Source organism: Carica papaya, chromosome 7 (assembly GCF_054855325.1).
Source record: "Carica papaya isolate Zhongbai chromosome 7, ASM5485532v1, whole genome shotgun sequence".
Taxonomy (NCBI): Eukaryota; Viridiplantae; Streptophyta; class Magnoliopsida; order Brassicales; family Caricaceae; genus Carica; species Carica papaya.
Window position 1 is genome coordinate 19,513,766 of NC_142315.1, and position 21,214 is coordinate 19,534,979.

Below are 21,214 nucleotides of genomic sequence, written 5' to 3' on the forward strand. Positions count from 1 at the left end.
CATTTACAACCTGATTCCAGGACCGTCCCCATACCCCGTCCGGTATGGGCACCAAAACCATAAACTTCAATACCTCGTCCGGTATGAGGGTGAAATGGGCCGTCCCCATAGCCCGTCTGGTATGGGCGCCAAAACACATAAGGTCTCCATACCCCGTCCGGTATGAGAGACTACGTTCTCGGTAGGGTTCCCTACAGACCTGGTCCGTCCACTATCTCTCAGGATATCTAGTCAGGCTTTCTACATTATCCACTCATCAATTCACATAACTTTTTTGCCTTTTTCCTTGATCTCAATCATCCAATCATACACAACATGTAAACCAATAATTGACACCAAATAAGACAACACAGTATCGGGTTCACCATAATACAAACCATAATAAAAGAAACCATGATTCATGCATACGAAACCATAACATAATTACATCAAACATCATACTGCATTTAATACTGAAAATTAGATCAAACAACAACAGACCAACATTGTATCATACTCGGGTTCCATTGGCAACCTTAATCAATTATACATCTATAAAGTCACAAGTATAGTTTAATTATTTATTTAGCTTTAATACCGTGATAGGAAATAGGGTGAGGGGTCCTTACTTGTTTCGGGGTCTGGAATCGACTCTACAGTGCGCCTAAAGGTTGTCCTTAATTTCTCTGAATTTTTTTCGAAAAACTAAAACGCACTACCGGTACCTGCACATGTCCCAAAAAAATTCCAAATTAGACATAGGGCCCATTTCGGCCATTATCGGAATTCCGGCACGGCGGCTCCGCTGTGCTCCGATGACGGCACCGCCGCCTGTGGCGGCGATCCGCCTCGCGTTGGCCATTTTCGGCCGAATTCGACCAAACTTGCATCGGTCCCTGCGATAAAACAACCCTAGAGCCCTCGGTAGGCAAAAAAATCACGAAAAACTGAGACTTACCAGCGGCGGTGCTCTCGGGTGCGGCGGCTCCTCCGGCGTGAGTTGCGTTTTGATGTTTGGCTCCGATCAACCTGTAGAGAAAAGAACGGTGATCACAGTGGTATAAAATTTGCATCGAACGGAGGCCGGGAAGGGCCTCATTGGAGGCAAAAACAAAGAGGGTTCGCGGCGGCGTCCCTGGACTTCGGCTGGGTTTTTCAGCCGTTTGGCCGATGGTTTGACCATAGGCGGACTCAGCATCGAAAAACGAGTCAGGGGGAGAAAATTTACCTCGATTGGCGGTCGGAAACCTCTCCAGTGCGGCGGCAGGTGGCAGCAGCCGGCTCCTCCGGCGTCTGGTTCTTCTTCTCCGGCGAGGCACTGGTGGCTAGGGTTTTGTGGTCAGGTGTGGGTGGGGTAATTTATACCATTTATCTTTTAATCTCAACCGTCCATCAAGGTTAAATCTGGACCGTCCGATCGCGATTTAATTGGGATTAAATCTGGGTCATCCATCGCGATGCAATATGGGCCGTCCGTACGCGTGAATCTGGGCCGTCCGTGCGCACGTTTGATCTGGACTGTCCGTGCGCGCGGGCATGGATCTGGGCCGTCCGATCGCGTGCACACGGATTGCCCACGTGGCCCGTCCCGTGTCAGCGTTTCCTTGCCACTCGGCGTGTCCTGGTTGGCCGGAGCTGCTAACGTGGCACAACTTTTTTAAATTACGTTTTGACCCCCGGTTTCTGATTTTCTTTTCAAAAACACCCCTAGAATCCAAATTTTCACTCATTTTTCCTAAAATCCATTTCAATTGAATCCAAATAATATTTTTACCCAATTTTATCATTATTATTATTTTTATTTTTATTAAATTAAATTAAATAAAAATCTAAAAAATTCAAATATAAAAAAAAAATAAAAATAATAAGAATAAAATTAAAAATACTTGGGTGTTACACGCTACCCCCTCGCTTGGACCTGCCTCTAAGGGGTTGTTGTATAACAAGTGCATAATGTCCACTGGAACACCTATGTATTTTATCATCAACTTGATGAATTAATTTCAAGATATAAGGCTTCCCTATTATAGCAGGCTATTCAAAAGGATCTCCCGTTCTTCCATCAAATATTCTGCTTTTTCCTAGATACTCGGGTTCAAGTACCCATGGATTCGCAGTTTGCTTACTAGCTTCATATAATTCAGAAAACACTAGTTTTCTCGAAGACTTTTGTTCATATCTCTCATTAATTTTTTTAGATAATAAAAAAAAACTAAATCATTAGTAAATTTGAGATACATGTATATGCATATCGAACATCGAAAATTCAATTTAGTTATTTTAGGTTTTGGATAAATTATCCTGCAACTTTATTTAAATTGCTTCTAAATCTAAGATGTCTTGAGCTCAATCAATGATGCTAAGAGAGGTAATTAACAAAGTTGGAAATCTTTCCATGATTTATTAGAGATTTTTTCCCTCTAAATTCTCTGTATGTGTTATTAAATCAAAAGTCAAAACATTAATCTTCCTAAGAAAACGTGTCAAAGAGGCTTTTCTACCCAGCTGACTCTTTATGTGCATTGCCTTTATCCTCCTCACAGCAGAGCAAAGCCAGCTGACAATCGACCGGCAATGTTCCTTATAGTGCACAAGGATGATTCCATGGTTATATCCCAGTTCTTTCATCACTAAAAGAACTAAATCTGTTTGGAACAACCTTTTTCGCACCAAACAATTTTGGTAATATTGGTTATCGAACACAAATAGTGTTTCAAAGTCATTGTTGACATTACAAAATTGCCTGCACCTGATGAGCATTTCTTGATAAACTCATCCATGCAAGAACTATCAACATCTCTAATAATGTCACGCTTCCTTTCGGATCTTCCTCGAACCAGATCACTAAATGCGCTATATAAGCTCATTTTATTTTGTAAGCTCCTGTAAAGTCAACCAGAAGCTACATGTCCATGTCATTCCTCAATATTTCGTCCACAGGAGATTCGTTGTCAATAAAAATTTCATCAAAGTTTTATTTCAATATACAACTTTTGGGCAATTTATATACTCAAGAGAACGATGACATCTTCCAGGAACAGATCTTTAGAGGATAAAACATTGATTAGTTCGTCCATTGGGAAACTTGTGTCAATAATATGAGCTCTAAAATATACAGCTAAAGAAACCCTTCCATCTCTCCTACATGCTGGGATTTAAAACACAGGCCCACCACTATGTTCATGAATCAATATTATAGAAATATTATGAATAAATTATATTTACTGTTATTGCTTTCTGTTTTCTTATTTTTGTTAGACAACCAGGCACCGTAACAGAATGCTAGCTGTCATTTGCCAGGAAAAGTTGTTAATTTATTTTTTCTCTTCTGTTTTGCATATAAAATGAGGCATTAATCATTAATATAATAAAGTGAAAAAAGGAGTTTTTCCTACGCTCAAAATTTTCATGGCATCAGAGCATACCTGATCCAAATTCTTCAGCATCCCTCTTGCATTCAATAGGCAATGGATGAACAAACTTCTTTTCCGCCCGAAGTCCTTTTGGGCTCCTATCTTCCGGTGTCTGACAGTCATGCTCTCGCTGATCGAGCTCCTTCTTTCGTTACTGGCCATCAACTAAATGGCAGTAACTATCTACAATGGTCGTCCTTTGTGTTAATGTTCATCCAAGGAAAAGGCCGGGACGAATACCTCGCTGGAGAGCTCTCACCTCCTCCCGCGAATGATCCAAATGCTCTAGCATAGAAAGTAGAAAACAATCTTGTTATGCCTTAGTTGGTGAACTCAATGATCATCGAGATTGGAGAAAATTTTTTCCTTTATGAGACTGCACACGATATCTGAGTCGCAGCCCGTGAGTTCTACTCCCCTCGTGATAATACTTTCGTCATCTTCAAAGTCGAAGCAAGTCTTCACGACTTGCGCCAAGAAGAAAAGACGATAACTCAATATTACAATTTTCTTACCCAAAAATGGCAGCAGCTTGACACTTTTGAGGAACATGCTTAGAGTTGTTCCGAGGATGCCAGGAGATTCTTAAGTATTTTGGAAAAGAAACGAATATTCAAATTCCTCTTCGGATTGAACAAATATCTCGACGAGGTAAGAGGACGCATCCTTGGAACCAAATCTCTCCCGAACATTAGAGAGGTATTCTCTGAGGTGCGACGTGAAGAAAGCAGGAAGAAGGTGATGATGGGTGAATCGCAACTTAGCCCTAACCTTGCTGAAAGCAGTTCTCTCTCACTCGAGACTGGTGTAGCTCTCATAGGTCGGGTGACTGAGCGGAAGGGACGGCCATGGTGCGAATACTATAAAAGACCTGGGCACATTCGTAGAAGATGCTGAAAGCTTCACGAGAGGCCAACTGAAAAGAAGACACCAAAGCATGAGACTCATCGGGGCAATTTTGTCTCAACTCAGGAGGAATCAACTGTAGCCATTCCTATTGAAAGTCCTCTATTTAGTCTTGAACAGATCAGCCTCCTTCAGAAAATATTTTCTCCCAATATGATTCTCGGTAATGCTTCCAGAGGTAATTTTTCTGGTCTCTCAGCTTATTCCTCAAAAAGGGGAATGTGGATTATTGACTCGGGTGCTTCCGACCATATGACCGGGGATATCTCACTATTTAAGGAATACAGTAAGTGCAGAGGTAAATTCTCAGTTAAAATTGTTGATGGCTCTAGTTCCTAAGTCGAAGGAACAGGAATAATTGCACTGTCAGCCAAGTTAATTTTGTATTCTGTAATATACGTTCCAAATTTGGATTGTAATCTCCTGTCAATAAGCAAACTATTACAGGACTTGAATTGTGTAGCTATATTTAACTCTAAACTGTGTGAATTTCAGGACTTGGACTCGGGAAAGATGATTGGCAATGCTAGTATAGATTCGGGTCTTTATATACTGCAAGCTGACAACTCTTCTCTTAGTAGACAAACTCATCATGCAGTATGTACTAATTCTGAATATGTAAACAATTTAAATAGGGAATGCCCCATCATGTTATGGCATTACCGTTTAGGACATCCTAATTTTTTGTACTTGAAAAAGCTATTTCCTACTTTGTTTCGAAATAAAAATCCAATTTCCTTTTAATGCAAAATATGTCAACTGTCCAAACATATTTGAAATTCATTTCTCAGTTCAGTTTACAAACTCACAAAACCTTTTTCATTAATCCATAGTAATGTATGGGGTCCATCTCGGGTTACTAATATCACTGGGACAAAATAATTTGTATCTTTTGTTGATGACCACACTAGAATTACTTAAATCTTTCTCATGAAAGAAAAATCTAAAGTTGGCCAAATTTTTCAAAAATTTCACACTATGATTCAAAATCAATTTCACACTAAAATTCAAGTATTGAGATAAGATAATGGGTGTGAATACTTTGAAACCATTTTGAGCCAATATTTTTCTGACCACGGTATTATTCTTCAAAGTTTCTGTGTTAATGCCCTAAAATAAAATGACATAACCAAACGAAAAAATAGACACATTCTTGAAGTAGTCCGATTAATCATGTTCACTACTCACACATTCCAAAATTTCTTTAGGAAGAGGTTGTTCTCACTGCTGCATACTTGATAAACCACATGTCCTCCCGAACTCTCGCATTTCAAATACCTTATGATACACTCTTAAAGGCCTTTCCACAATCTCATATCCTTCATACTCTTTCTTACAAAGTTTTCGGTTGTTCAACCTATGTCCATGTTCATACTCACCTCAGGGGTAAACTTTGACCCAATGGCCATTAAATGTGTTTTTGTTAGATATTCACCAAGTCAAAAAGGATATAAATATTTTTGTCCCAGGACCCATCATTTCTACAACACTATAGATGTTTTTTTTTTAAAAACCAGTCATTATATCCCACTACTAATATTTAGGGGGACAGTATTAATCAGGAATATCAAGTATAGGATATAAGTACACCACCTCTCACTTCTCTTCCCCTCACTATTCCCGAGTCCTCATCAAATTTTTTTGAAACCAGTATCAAAGAGTCTGAACCTGAATCTGCACCTATTACTATAACCTGTACACCATCTCTCACCTCTCTTCCCCTCACTATTTTCGAGTCCTCATTAAATTTTTCTGAAACCAGTATCAAAGAGTCTAAACCTGAACCTGTATCTATTACTATCAACAAAGAGCTACGTGTTTATACCAGGAGAAACAAAACTCCAGTTGATAAAGATTCTGAACCAACTACACATTGTCATGAGTCTATTCCAGTTCTAAGCAGTAAAAATACATCAGGTAATGAGTTTTCAGGCACAATTTCTGATACTGTTACCATTACTGACCATGATATTGAGTTACCTATTGTCTTGCGTAAAGAAACTCGATCTTGTACGAGACACCCTATACAAGATTATGTTTCATTCAACAACTTGTTTTCAAAATATCATGCATATGTAAGTAAGCTTGATGGCAGCTTCACTGAATCTAAAACAATTCATGAAACCCTTGCACTACCAGAGTAGAGAGGCGCTATTCAAGAAGAGATTAGGGCTCTAGAAAAGAATAAGACTTGGGAACCGACATAACTTCCACCTGTAAAACATAAAGTGGGGTGCAAATGGGTATTTACTACAAAACACAATCCTAATGGAAGTGTGAATCGGTATAAAGCTCGTCTAGTGGCTAAAGGCTTTATTCAGTCTTACGGGATAGACTATCAGGAGATATTCGCCCCACTGGCTAAGCACAACACTATCTGGGTATTATTCTCTCTTGTTTCTAATCTTGATTGGCCTCTCTATCAACTGGATGTAAAGAATGTATTTCTCAATGGTGATTTTGAAAAAAGAGGCATATATGGAAGTCCTTCCGGGTCTTGAGACCACATATGAATCTCACAAAGTGTGCAAACTCAGAAAGGCACTCTATGGTCTAAAATAATCTCCGAGAGCTTGGTTTGACATATTCACCAAAACAGTCAAACATATGGGCTATGAGCAATGTCAATCTAATCATGCTTTGTTTGTCAAGAATGGTGCCTCTGGTAAGAAAGTGATCCTAATTATTTACGTTAATGATATTATTTTAACAGATGATAACATAGAGAAAATTCAGAAACTCAAAACTTTTCTTGCCATGGAGTTTAAGATAAAAGATCTTGGAGCACTCAAATATTTTCTAGGAATGGAATTTGCTCGTTCTAAAAAGGAAATATATATGTAACAACGGAAATATGTTCTTGACCTGCTGAAAGAAACAGGGATGCTTGGGTGTAAACCAGCAGAAACACCCATGGAAACGACTATAAAAGTTGGATTTTAAACCAATGGCAAGTTAGTTGATAAAGAAAGATATCAGAAACTTGTGGGCAAACTTATTTATCTCGCTCATACTAAACCTGACATCAGTTTTGCTGTAAGTACTGCAAGTCAATTCATAAACCAACCTATTGATGATCATATGAATATAGTATATCGGATTCTAAGATACTTTAAGAAGACTCCAGGACAATGACTATTTTTCCAGAAAACAATGAACAGGAATATTAAAATTTACACAGATGCAGATTGGCGGATTCTGTAACTGACAGAAGATTTACATCTGGGTACTGTACTTATATTTGGGGAAACTTAGTCATTTGGTGGAGCAAAAAACAATCTGTTGCGTCACGAAGTAGTGCAGAAGCTGAACTTCGATCACTTGCTCATGGAATATGTGAGGGAGTTTGGTTAAAAAGGATTCTAATGGAAATAAAATTCTCGGTTACTACTCCCATGAAAGTATGGTGCGACAATCAATCAACAATCAGCATAGTTAAAAATCATGTACATCATGATCGAACTAAACATGTAGAAATAGATAGCCACTTCATCAAAGAGAAGATTGAAGATCAAACCATTACAATACTCCATGTTCCTACTAGTAAGCAAACTGTAGATACTTTAACAAAAGCATTCCTAAAGGACCCTTCAACGAATTGATATCCAATCTAAGCTTACTCAACATTTACGTAATCTACATTGAGGGGGAGTATAGAAATATTAAGAATGAGTTATATTTACTGTTACTGTTTTCTGTTTTCTTATTTTTGTTGGATAACCAGGCACCGTAACATAATACTAGCTGTCATTTGCTAGGAAAAGTTATTAATTTGTTTTTTGCCTTCTGTTTTACCTATAAAATTAGGCACTAATCATTGATGTGATAAGATGAAAAAAAGAGTTTTTCCTACTCTCAAAATCTTCAAATATAAAAGCCAACAATACCTAAAAGCAAACAATACCTCAACATGCAGACAAGGAAGAGCAAGAGTAAAGAAATAGAAAGAGAGGAAATGGTCTTACAATTTCAACAGTGTCACTGCCTGCCAAAGAAACAATATCAACAGAAGAATAATGTAAGGCAATATCAGTAAGAGGAATTGGTGTGTCCTTCATATATATATATGTATATATATAGTGTAGCAGGACCATCCCATCCTAAAACCTAAGAGCTTAAAATTCAATCCATTTTTTTGTTCAACAACTAGAGACTTTGTGACATTCATGTGCTGATTATAATTGGTACGCAATCCAACAGCTTGTTGTGGTTGGTAAGTTGATTGGGTTGTTATAATAAGAAAACTTATTCCAAGGAGTTTGTGAACACTCCTGAAGGTTGTAATAAATTTACCAACTTCCATAAGATATTATTCCAAGATCAAGCTATAAAGCTTATAAGGTCTTCATTAATTATCAAGTATTTAAAAGCTAGTTTAAATTATGTTTGACCTGATAAAAAACTAAATCAAATGCTCTCTAAATTAGTTTAATTGCTAATATTAGATTAACAAAAGAATATATATACACACACAGACTAGATATAATATACTATAACTTGAGACATCATTGTTAAATAACAGAGAAGAACATGTGCAAGCCATTCCTTTCCTACCACAGTAACACCTGCTCTATTCTTCACTCAGAAGATATATGACCTACTTCAACAAATCAACTTCTCGTTGAGTTAACTCTCCACATATTGATTTGTATTCTATGTTGATTGTTTATTTTTTCATTCTCCAAGAATCCATCAATGAATATTTTAAATTTAAACCTAATAAATATCCAAGCTTTTACTATTCCGCTTTCAAATAAGAACAAATTATTAGATAATGGAAAAACATCTCTACATGCACCTTTTATTTACAGTAATACCTAAAATGTGCAAGCCATTTGACAGCAATCTTGGTCCTTTGCCCTAATAATTTCCAGAGAGAGAATGTAAATGCAAAAAGAAAACAAATGATAATCTCTAAGAATAAGAAAATGAGAAGAAAAAACATTTAATGACTAATCTCCTATTTTTCTCATTCCAGTTCCTCTAAGAGGACTATAACTTTGTGTATGCAAAAAAGAAAATTTCAATCTTCTTAATTTTCTTTCCCTGTGCCTCTTTTCTTGTACCAAATAAAAAAAAGTACTCCAGCTCCTTAACCTCTCCCTTTTTGACACTTTTGACCTTCTACCCGGCTGGGTTTTCCAGATCTCACAACCATCCAGTGCCTAAAAGAAAACAACCTTGTAGAATATGCTATACGCTATTGAAATCACAATACAGAGCCTCCCAACTAGCAGTAGAATCTAACCACTTTATTTCTTCTTTAAGTTCTCCAAGCTTCAAGTATATCTCTTCACAATGAGAATGTGATCTATCTTCAGCATTAAAAGAATGCACCTTATTGTTAACCTCTATCCAACTCCACCCAGGTACCTTCTTGACGCCTCTCTCTCTCATCAGCCTTGTTATACTGGCTTTCTCATTCCATCTCCTAAGATGGCCATACATATTAGAAAGCAAAATATAAGTGCAATGCTCTTCAGGCTCTTGCTCCAGCAGAAATCGTGCGACCTTGGTTGCCAATTCAATGTTTCCACAAATCTTGCATGCACCCAAAAATGTTTTCCATACCATTGCATTGGGTTCAAATGGCATGGATTCAATCAAAGCTTTTGCCTCAAGCAGGCGCCCAGCCCGCCCTAAAAGATCAACTGCACATGCATAATGCTCCATGCGTGGTGCAATGCCATAGTCAGCTTCCATAGAGTTCAGAAACTTCCAGCCCTCTTCTACCAAGCCAATGTGGCTGCATGCGGTTAGGACTGCAACAAAGGTTATGTGGTCCAACTTCACCATTCTCTCAGTCATAAGGAAGAAGAGTTCAAGTGCAGCATCACCTAAACCATGTTGTGCATACCCAAAAATAATTGAATTCCAAATAATTGAGCAATCTTTAGGAGTCTCTTCAAAAGCTTTTCGAGCATCTTCAATTATACCACACTTAGAGTACATGAAAATCAATGAACTGGCAACAAATTCATTTGACTCAAAGCCTGATCTAATTGCCTGCACATGAACCTGTTGGCCCAACTGAAGGGTAGCTAAATCGGAGCATGATTTGAGGACAGCTGAAAATGCATAATGATCAGTTTCTACTAACAAAGACCTCATTTGCCTAAAGAATTTTATAGCATCCTCACTAAATCCATTTTGGGAACAACCAGTCAGGATTGAATTCCAAGTAACGCGGTCCTTTGACTCTAGGGACTCAAAAATACGGAACAAATCTTCCATGGATTTATTATCGGACTTCAAATACATTGCTATCAGTGCATTTGAGACTGGAGCCAATTTCTCAAGCCCCCTTTTTATTACTAATCCATGCAAGGATTTGCCAAGGCTATTATGTACTTCTTCAAAGCAAATGCTTATGATGCTAGTATAAGTGTAGATGTCAGGCTCAATACCAAGTTTCTGCATATCAAGGAAAAGCTCAAATGCTAGCTGTTCTCGCTCATGAACCAGGTATGCAGCTAGCATAGAGTTCCATGTAACTAAATCCCTAGAGCTAACAGCACCACCAAACATGCCTTCTGCATTTTCTATAGAACCACACTCAGCATATGAAGTGATCATAGCATTGAGCACTGTACTATAAAATTCCAACCCCCGTTTCTTAACTTTACCATGAACTTGCATTGTTAATTTATAAAACTCAGCATCACTAAGCAAAGTAAGAAGCGGAGCAAAAGTGCCATCATCAGGCTTCAAGCCGTCCAACTCCATACAGTCCAGCAACCAAAAGGCAGTCACTCGATCACCTACTTGAGCAAACCCATCAATCAGAGCATTCCATGAAACTGTGTTACGTGCCGTCATCCCTTGAAAAATCAGATACGCATCCTCAATCCTCCCACATTTTGCGTACATATCCACAAGAGCACTCCCTGCATACACATTGTCCTCATAACACGTCTTGATAACCATAGAATGCACATGTTGTCCGAGATCAAGTCGACAAGCAGAAGCAACCCCCTTGAGTATGCTGCCAAAGGTGTACCCATCGACATCAAAGGCATATCTCCTCATGGATTTTAGAAGCTCCCATGCCGTCATGAATCTCCCAAAATTGACATACCCAGCAATAATCGTATTCCAGGAAACAGTGTCTCTGTGGGGCATTTCGTCGAACAGCTTGTGAGCAAAATTTAGTTGTCCGCATTTTGCGTACGAATTCAATATGTTGTTCAATGCGTAAATATCAGAAATGTTCCCAAACTTGATTAGGCAACAATGAGTTGTCAAAACCTTGTAAAACGCATACGTAGAGCTCTCAATAAGTGAATTCAATGGCCTCATTCATATGTAACAACCATAAATTATTTGAATGGATAAATGATCCTTAAAAAGCAGAGCTCAAAGTAAGATAGGCTAAGAGATATGGTTCCTTTATCTTCTGCTTCAGAATTAAGAAGAAAATTTACCTGTCTGAACTAAGCTTTCATCATTCCTTTCCGCCAGCCATGAAACCCCAGCAATTTTTGAAGGAACCATATCAATTTATGGAAAAAGTGCCCAATAATAAGTTAATAATGTAGTTTTTATTGTATTTTCTTTATAAAAATTAATTTACATCGATACTTCTGGAGGTCTAAAGTTATAATCACAGCTGCATTCGAATCAGTAGAACTGCTATGAGAATAGCAGGAAAGTGATGGTACTCTTTGTAAGCACTTAAAACACGCCCACACAACTAATAATAAGACAGTGAAAATGGAAAATGACAATAAAAATTATATTACTGATTTTATTAAATTCAATTCTTGCGAGAATCCATATTATTTTTATAATCTTAATATTTTTTTTCAAAATCCACTTTTAATTCATTTCTTTTCAGGATATTTTATTTTTTTTAGAAGATTTATTATCAATGTTTAAATTGAAAACCACACAAGATAATAAATCTAGCCACTTTTAATTGCTTTCTTCCCGAGATATTTTGGTTTTTTGAGAAGTAAAAAAGATAGTAAATTGAAAATAAATTCATCTCCTTGTCCTTCGTCGCACTTTCTCGCACGTTGCTTGTTGTTTCTCCAAACTACCTGATACTATTGTGGTGGCTGATTTTCGCTCTCTTTCTGTTAGCTTCTTTTGGTGAATAATGATTCCCTTACCGTGCTCCTTCTAGTGGCTCTTTATTGGCGAACATCATCAAGTCCATCTCCTTCTTGTCCCTTGTTGCACTCTCGCAGTGGTGCCTACTTCTCTAAACCACTTTGCACCCTTGTGGTGGCTTATTTGCCATCTCTTTCTAGTGGCTTCTTATGGTGGTTAATTGTCCCTATTTACGCTCTCTTTTAATTATAAATAATCTAATTATGTTTTCAACCTATGACAAGCAAAAAAAGCAACCATAAGGAGATTAGAACAAGAACATTTGGGAGAAGACAATTTCTGAGTTTAGGAATTCATGGTTAAAAGATGGCAAATTAGTGTGATTTTTTTTATACTTGGACTATTTCATATGTGCAATGATTTAAAAAAAATGTAAGGTACTACACAATTGGACATGTAACACTTGAGGTAGGCAACAACATGACTTGAGTGTTCTATGTTTTTAATCTAAATTATCGTGGAACCTACAATAATACCGTTAACGATCAGAGACTAAAATAGAAATTTTTAAAAAATATAATGATAAAAATAGCAAAAAAAAATAGAGATCAATTTAAATATTTTACAATAATACAAGGACCGAATTGGTACTTTAACGCGCATATATATATATATATATATATATATAAAATGGATAGAGAGATCACACTATATATAAATCATAAACTTACCTCTGTCCCTATATATGTGTGTGCGCACGCTAGATGGATAAATTAGATATATATACATATACTAATTTGATTGAGTAAAATAAAAAGTAACCAAAATACTAATTTGATCCCAATATTATTTTAAAATATTTAAATTTATTCATGTACTATTTTTTTATTAATTTGGTCCTTATATTTTCAAAAAAAAAATTATTCCAGTCACTAATTATTAATGGTGGTAACAGAGGTAACACATAGATCCAAGTTGGACACATGACACAATCTAGTTTGATTATTAATGGTGGTAGTAGAGGTAACACGTAGATCTAGGTTGGATACATGACACAATCTAGTTGAGTCATTTTCAACATCGATTTCATGTATCCAATGACATTGCATCTAATGTGGATATATTTTATTTTTACAAAATAGGTCGAGATTAAAAAAAAAAAATTATCGAGTCCATCTTCTAAACATAGATCCCCAAATTATCGAGCCCATCTTCTTCAAAACCACCCTCGACTCTCTTATTCGCATTCTTCCTCTGGTAGCTTTTTCTCCAACGAACAACAATAATTGTCATGAAGTTCTTTCTAAGCTTGCATCTCTATCCCACTCACAGTTGTGATGTGTATAATAACTAGGGTTTCAATTAAAGAGGTAACCTAACAAAAATAAGGCTAGTGATAGTAGCATCAGAATAACCATGGTTGATTGAAACTGGGCTTGCCACTTCCTCTATTATAATCTACATCATTCCTTACCCTCGTAACCTCCCCATTTTTTTCCTTTCTCATTTAAAATAACCATTAAATTTTCTATACTTGTAACTCTGTTTCCATTTATTCTTATTTCTTCCTCAGTCTTCTCTACCAAATGGTTTGCAATGGTTGATGCATATTTAAATTCAAACAATGAGATGTTGATAGTCGTTTTTGTCCAAAATGGAGTTATTGTTAGATTTCATATAGGACTCCTTATCACGTCCCACATCTCTTGCTCTTTCTCTTTTATATTTTCTTCATTGTCAACAACATCATCTTCTTTGTCATCGTTCTTCACTTTAATAATATTATATATAGATTGGCTATGTAACACCCCGCTCACCACTGTGCAAATTTGTACCTAAAAACTCCCATTTATTCGGGTCTTAAGGCCACCTGAACTCATTTAAATTTATCTCGTAGCCTTATATCGTAATTCGTGATTTAAATTCGTGATTTAAATTCGTAATTTTAATTTTATACCAATTTCATTATTTTATTTATTTTATTTTTATTAAGATTTTTATTTTTATTTTTTATTATTATTTTTATTTTATTTTATTAAAAAAATAATTTTAAGGAGAAAACGGAAAAAGGGGAGAAATCCCGCAGGAAAACGCCTGCGGGAGAGGCTCACCCATGCGACCAAACGCAGGACGTGTGCACTGTGCGCACGTCTCATTCGCGTGGGGCGTGGGGCAGCTCTTACGCTCACGTCTTGTCGCACGCAGACAAGCTAGTCCGCGCGTGCGGACAAGGCTAGGCACCACTCACTATGCGCGCACCGTCCGCGGATAGGCTTGTGCGCAGCGCCTTATGCATGACAAGGAATATCGGCGCTTGCAGGCTAGGCCTAAAGTGCATGACTGGCCTGGTGAGGCGCACTACCACCTTGGGCAATGTGTCGCTGCCCCCTTAGGCGTCGTGCATCGCCTTGGGCGGTGTGCCACTTTGGGTGGAGAATCGCCGTCGATGGAGGAATTTTTCCTCTATTTTTTGCGCTACCATCGTGTCGTGTCAAATCACTCATTTTTCACTCAATTTTCTCTCTTTTCATTGGATTTCACCACTTGATGTAAATCCAACGGTCTCCATTTTCTATAAATAAGGACCCCTTTCTTCCATTTCCTCATCATTTCCATTTCATTCTTCCATCTTCTAATAATTTAGTGAGAGAAAGAGTGATCTAGAGAGAGAATAAGAGAAGAAGAAGAAGAAAGGTGTAGAAAAGACTTCAAGGTTTCAATAAGAAATTTAGTACTTTCTTAGACATCTTAAGGAGCATTTCTAGAAAAATCAAAAAGTACGAAGTTGTATTTTGTGCTTGCATGTAATAGTTCTAATAAAGTGATTTGTTCTTGATTTCAAGCATGCTATATGATTTATAGGCACTTGATGATTTCCATATAAAATTAAATAACATGAATCTGGTCATATTGTCAAAAAAATATATAAAAAAAAGAGAAGAGGAATGAGCCAGAATGGTCCGAAAAATATATGTACCTATATTGAAATGCATAATGTATCAAGTGTCTTGTTAGGCTTTTTATCTTTGAGGAGTTTCTATTTTTTCTTCCGCCATTTATTCGGAAACGACATGAGAGGACCGCTTCCTGTGGATGACAGTGTATCCTCTAACGAGAGTGGTAACGCAAATATTTGTAAGGGGTTACCTTTGGTTAAGTACTATCGTGACTATATAATATCTTATAGGACCACTATGGTCAGTATGACCGTGGTCATAGGTCGTATCATGGTTTGACAAGTCAAAAATGTACCTGAAAAACTAATCGTTATCTGTATGTAATCTGGTCATTCCAATTGGGTAGTCAAAAATCCGTATCTACCCTCAAAGATTGAATTCAGACGACTTCGCAAAGCATGATACGAAAATCTGAGTATTTTATGATTTGTTTAATTTTCTCTATTATTAAGTATAATTTTGATTTTATTGTTGTGACTATAATATGATGGATATGATGTTTTCTTAAATAAATAAACTATTTTTAAAAAGTACGAAAGGACTCTGACGTGACCCGATTGTAAGTATTAATAACATAATTATTCACTTTTAAAATTTTACGACATTATTTAAATACTATTTTTCTTACTGAGTATATAGAACTCACTATTTCCTTGTCTTCCCCTCTAAATGAGGAAAATAGTGAGGAACCGATCGTTGAACTTTCCCTTGAAGTATATGAGGATCCCATGGATTCATGAACCTAGAGTGCATGACTATTCCTGCACTATGATGAGTCCAATCGCATAGTGAAAGAATTTGCTCTTTTGTATTCTGATATTTTATATTTTATTGTCACTTTTAGCCTCAGTTATATATATATATATATATATATATGTAATTGGAACTCATATATTTTAATAAGAGATTTGTAATAATTTGCTCTACTGCATACAATTTTTATCATGTACTCATAATCTGTTTTTGTATTTGACACTCTTATGCCTTAATTTGCATTGGGGATGTCACAAATGGTATCAGAGTAATTACGCAGACCAAATCACTCACAACTGAGATTGTAGGTAGAAAGACCCTTAAGATATCTAGGAAAATAAGTCATCTTTTCCAAATTAGACCACCAACTCGTATCTTTCTTTCTTTTGTAGAAATGATGCAAGCGAGACCTTTCGTAGAACGTACTGAAAGACCCGAGACCCAAGACCATCCAACCAGGGCTGAGTTTATCAAACGCTTTCGAGCTATCCAAAGATTGACTGCAGCTGTAGGATATAACCAAGCTAACCTTTATCAGCAACCTGCCCCAGAATACCGAACAGCCGAGAGGTCTATCTCTTACAACATAGTAGAGTTTAGGAAACTTAACACGCCACACTTTAAAGGTGGCCCTGACCCCTTAATAACCGAAGTATAGATCCTGCAAATAGAGAATTTTTTCTCTGTCCTAAACCTAACCGAGGAACACAAAATTTTTCTAGCAGCCTTTACGCTAATCGATGAAGTAGAATACTAGTGACGACTTAAGAAAGAAGTCATGCCTACTCTTATCACCTAGGAAGTTTTCATGGATGCATTCTTTGATAACTTTTTTTCAGTCTATGTCCGAGAAAAAAAAGAGGAGGAATTTCAGGACCTCTACCAAGGAAATCTAAAGGTTATCCAATATGCAGCCCGATTTATCTAACTATCTAGGTTTGCTCTTCTAATGGTCATCCTCAAAAGTCATAAAGGTAGAAAGTTTCTGAAAGGGCTTTATGTCGATATCTATGATCGAGCTACAATGCTAAGACCCAGCTCGTACACTGAGGTACTAAAACATGCTCAGTTGGCCGAAGACCTTATCATTGTTAGGCACCAACACATTGCTCAAGTTCGTACCCAACAAAAATAATCCCAATAACCCAGAAGAAGATTGTTCGACCCAGTAAGTAGCCACCTCAATAAACAAACCCGAGTTATCCTTCTCTCTGCTCTACCTCCGCTACTAGATAGCCTGCCCAACCTTCCCAACCATGTCACTATTATGGTCGTTTGCATGGTGAATTACCCTGTTGACGTATCAATCACATCTACTATCGGTGCAAAAACACCTAACGTCTTATAAAGGATTGCCCTTAGCTCGAAGGACGTGGCTAGACCTGTAGCTTAGGGTCATATGTACCACCTTGATGAACCCGATGCCCTCCCCACTCATGTTCTTATCCAGGGTATGTTTTCTATTCAGGATACTTTTACTAAAACTTTTATCGATGTTTTCTATTCAGGATACCTTTCTAAAACTTTGATTAATACAGTTGTTACGCACTCTTTTATCTCTTATACATTTGCTTGTAAATTTGATATTAGTTATGAACATTTAAAAGAAATATTGACTGTAGAGACTCCCTCTAGGGGATTATTAGAAACTCATTGTATATATAAAAATTATAAGATAAAAGCTTGAAAATAGAAGTATTTGTAGACTTAATACTGTTAAATTTCTCAAGGTTTAACGTTATTTTAGGAATGAATTGATTAGAAAAATATAAGGCAATTATTGATTGTGAAAGTAAAGTTGTAACCTTGCAAACTCCGAAAAAAATAAAAATCTATTTTCTCCATAATAATTGAATAAACAGGAACATGGATGTTAATCTTGTTGTGTATTATATTCCCATTGCTTTCAACTTTTTAGAAGTTTTTTCAGTCGAATTACCCGATCTACCTCTCTCGCGAGAGAGAGAATTTTTTATCGAACTGATTCCTAGAACCCAACCAATTTTAAAACATGCCTATCGCATGAGTCGTACTGAGCTCATAGAACTAGAAAACCAGCTTTCTGAGCTTTTTGGTAAGAAGTTTAATCACTCCCCTTAAGGCACTTTGGTGTTATTTGTGAAAAAGAATGACAGTTTCTTCAAACTATATGTAGACTACCGAGAACTCAATCAAGTAACGATAAAAAGTAACTATCCCCTACCTTAAATTGACGATTTTTTGACCAATTACAATGAGCCACAGTTTTCTCCAAGATCGACCTTAGATCGGGATACTACTAGCTGAGAATTAAAGAAAAAGATATTCTGAAGACCACTTTTCGATATAGATACGACATGTACGAGTTCAAGATGATGTCGTTTGGGTTAACTAATGCCTCTACTGCCTTCATGGACCTCATGAACAGGGTTTTCCAACATGTATTAGATCAATACGTCATCATATTCATTGATGACATCCTAGTGTACTCCAAGAACCTGGGAAAACATGCAGTCCACCTGCCTGAAGTGCTGGGGACACTTCGTCGAAACCCACTGTTTGCTAAACTTAGGAAATGCTCATTCTAGTTGGTTCGAGTTTTCTTTCTTGGTTATGTGATTTCGAGTGAAGGAGTTTTCGTAGATTCGGTCAAAGTTAAAACGGTGATCAATTAGAATCCGCCCACCAATGTGGCTGAGGTACCTAGTTTTCTTGGCTTGACAGGTTACTATGGACGATTCATTGATGGATTTCCTAAGATTGCTACTCTATTGACTTGACTCACTTGAAAGTGTATACCTTTTGTCTAAGATTACGAATGTGGTGAAAGCTTTATGAAATTAAAGTATCGTCTTACCTTTGCTTCAGTATTGATCCTCCCTGACAATACTAGAAGATTTTAGGTCAACTATGATATATTTCATATTGGCTTGGGATGCATTTTAATGCAACATTATAAAATAGTCGCTTATGGATCCAAACAGCTGAAACCCCATGAGTGGAACTATCCTACTTACGACCTGAAGTTGGCAACCATTACTTTTGCCTTGAAGATATGGTATCATTACCTATTTGGTCAAACTTTTAAAACTGATACTGACCATAAAAGTTTAAAGTATATTTTCTCGCAGAGAGAGTTAAACATAAAATAAAGACGCTAGATGGACCTCCTAAAGGACTACGATTGAAAGATCATCTATCATCCCGGTAGAGAGAATGTAGTCCCTAATGCACTGAGTCAAAAGGAATCTGTTGTATTAGCCTAAACTATGGCCTCCAGTTAAAAGTTAGTAGATACTATGGAGACACTCTGCCTCAACTACTATGGAAACGGTACCTATCTCGCTCATATCCGAGCTTTACTTGATTTTTTCATGAAGATTTGGGAAACGCAATCCACAGACCAAGAAATCACCAATAATTTGAGTAAATTTTTTTATGATGAGTTTTATGATTTCAGACTCTCATATGATGAGTTGTGTTGATTTCGAGATTGAATTTGGATCCCTGTCACTATCAAGATTGATGTTCTTAAGACTACCTATGATTCCAAATTATCCATCTACCCCGAAAATACCAAGATGTACCAGGACCTGAAGCGCCAATACTGATGGCCAAGAATGAAGAAGGATATTATTAACTACGTCTTCTAATGTCTTACTTGTCAGAGAATTAAGGTAGAATACTAGAGATTTGGTGGTTTGTTATAGGGCCTCCCGATTCTGGAATGGAAGTAGGAGTATGTAACCATAGATTTTGTCACTAACTTGCCCAAGTCCTGTTCTGGTCATAATACTATTTGAGTCATCGTTGACAGACTAATCAAGACGCTCATTTCTTACCCATTAGGACCACTGACTCCTCTAGCAAATTAATTTGCCTTTATGTCGATGAAATTATTCGACTCTATGGTGTTCCCTCATCTATTGTGTCTGATCAAGACCTTCGATTCACCTCCCACTTTTGGGACAACTTTCAAGAAGCACTTTGATTTGGATTGTACTTCAACACTACTTATCATCCCCAAACTGATAGTCAGTCTGAACGCACTATACAAATATTGGAAGACATGTTGCATGTTTGCCTCCTCGACTTTGGCGATTACTGGTATGAGTATCTTTTTCTGTGTGAATTTGTTTATAATAACAGTTATCATTTTGCCATCTTCATGGCTCCGTATGAAGCCATGTACGATAAGCCTTGTCATTCTCCCACTTGTTGGAGCAAAGTTGGAAACCAGCATCACTTGATACCAAACTTCATCCAAGAGACTATTGAGAAGGTTACGATCATCCATAGGAACTTGGCTACCGCCCAGAGTCGCCAGACTAGTTACCCGATAATCGTAGGAGACCTTTGGAATTCGCTGTTGAAAACCAAGTCTTCCTTAAAGTTTTTTCTTGCAAAGAAAAAATGTGATTCGAAAAAAAAAAAGTTAAGCTCCTGTTATGTGGGATCTTTTCAGATCGTGGAGCATATTAGACCCATAGCTTACCACCTTACTCTGTCTCGAGAGTTTGTGGGTGTACATGATGTTTTCCACATCTCCATACTCAAAAGGTACCACCCTGACCCTTCTCATATCATTCCTCACGATGAGACGTAGGTACAAGCTGACATAACTTACAAGGAAATCCCCATGAAAAATTTTTGTTGGACCGACAAAGTTTTATGCAACAAAATGATCCCCATGGTGAAGGTGCAGTAGCAGCACCATACTCCGGAAGAGGTGACGTGGGAGTTGGAAAGTGAGATAAGAGAGAAGTTCCCTGACCTATTCAAAACAAATTTGAAGAACCAAATTTTTTTAAGGTGGGGGGGGATGTAACACCCCGCTCACTACCACACTAAATTTGTACCTGAAAACTACTATTTATTCGGAACTTAAGGCCACATAAACTTATTTAAATTTATCTCATAGCTTTATATCGTAATTCGTAATTTTAATTTTATATTGATTTTATTATTTTATTTATTTTATTTTTATTATTATTGTTATTTTTATTTTTATTTTATTTTATTAAAAAAATAATTTTAAGGAAAAAACGAAAAAATGGGAGAAATTTCGCGAGAAAACACCTGCAAGTGAGGTTCGCCTGCATAGGCAACGCAACCAAGTGCAGGATGTGTGCACTGTGCGTATGTCTCATCCGCGTGGGGTGCAGGGCTGGT

The 21,214-nt window shown here is 37.1% G+C and overlaps 1 protein-coding gene across 2 annotated transcripts; it reads right to left on the reverse strand.

The window, feature by feature from the left end:
• Positions 1-9,045: 9,045 nt before the first annotated feature.
• Positions 9,046-12,560, reverse strand: LOC148253041 (Pentatricopeptide repeat (PPR) superfamily protein). 2 transcript variants are annotated; one of them, XM_088208137.1, is made up of 2 exons: positions 11,723-12,560; positions 9,046-11,546 (listed from the first exon to the last, which is right to left on the reverse strand). In XM_088208137.1, the coding sequence occupies exon 2, from the start codon at positions 11,418-11,420 to the stop codon at positions 9,492-9,494; it is 1,929 nt and encodes a 642-aa protein (XP_088064263.1). In that variant the 5' UTR covers positions 11,421-11,546; positions 11,723-12,560; the 3' UTR covers positions 9,046-9,491. The 2 variants fall into 2 exon arrangements, with proteins under 2 accessions (XP_088064263.1, XP_088064262.1); XM_088208136.1 differs by having other exon boundaries at positions 9,046-12,560.
• Positions 12,561-21,214: the final 8,654 nt, after the last annotated feature.

Bases quoted from the DNA above. Each gene is read 5' to 3' on its own strand.
- LOC148253041 (XM_088208136.1), bottom strand. From the start codon at position 11,597: ATGAGGCCATTGAATTCACTTATTGAGAGCTCTACGTATGCGTTTTAC.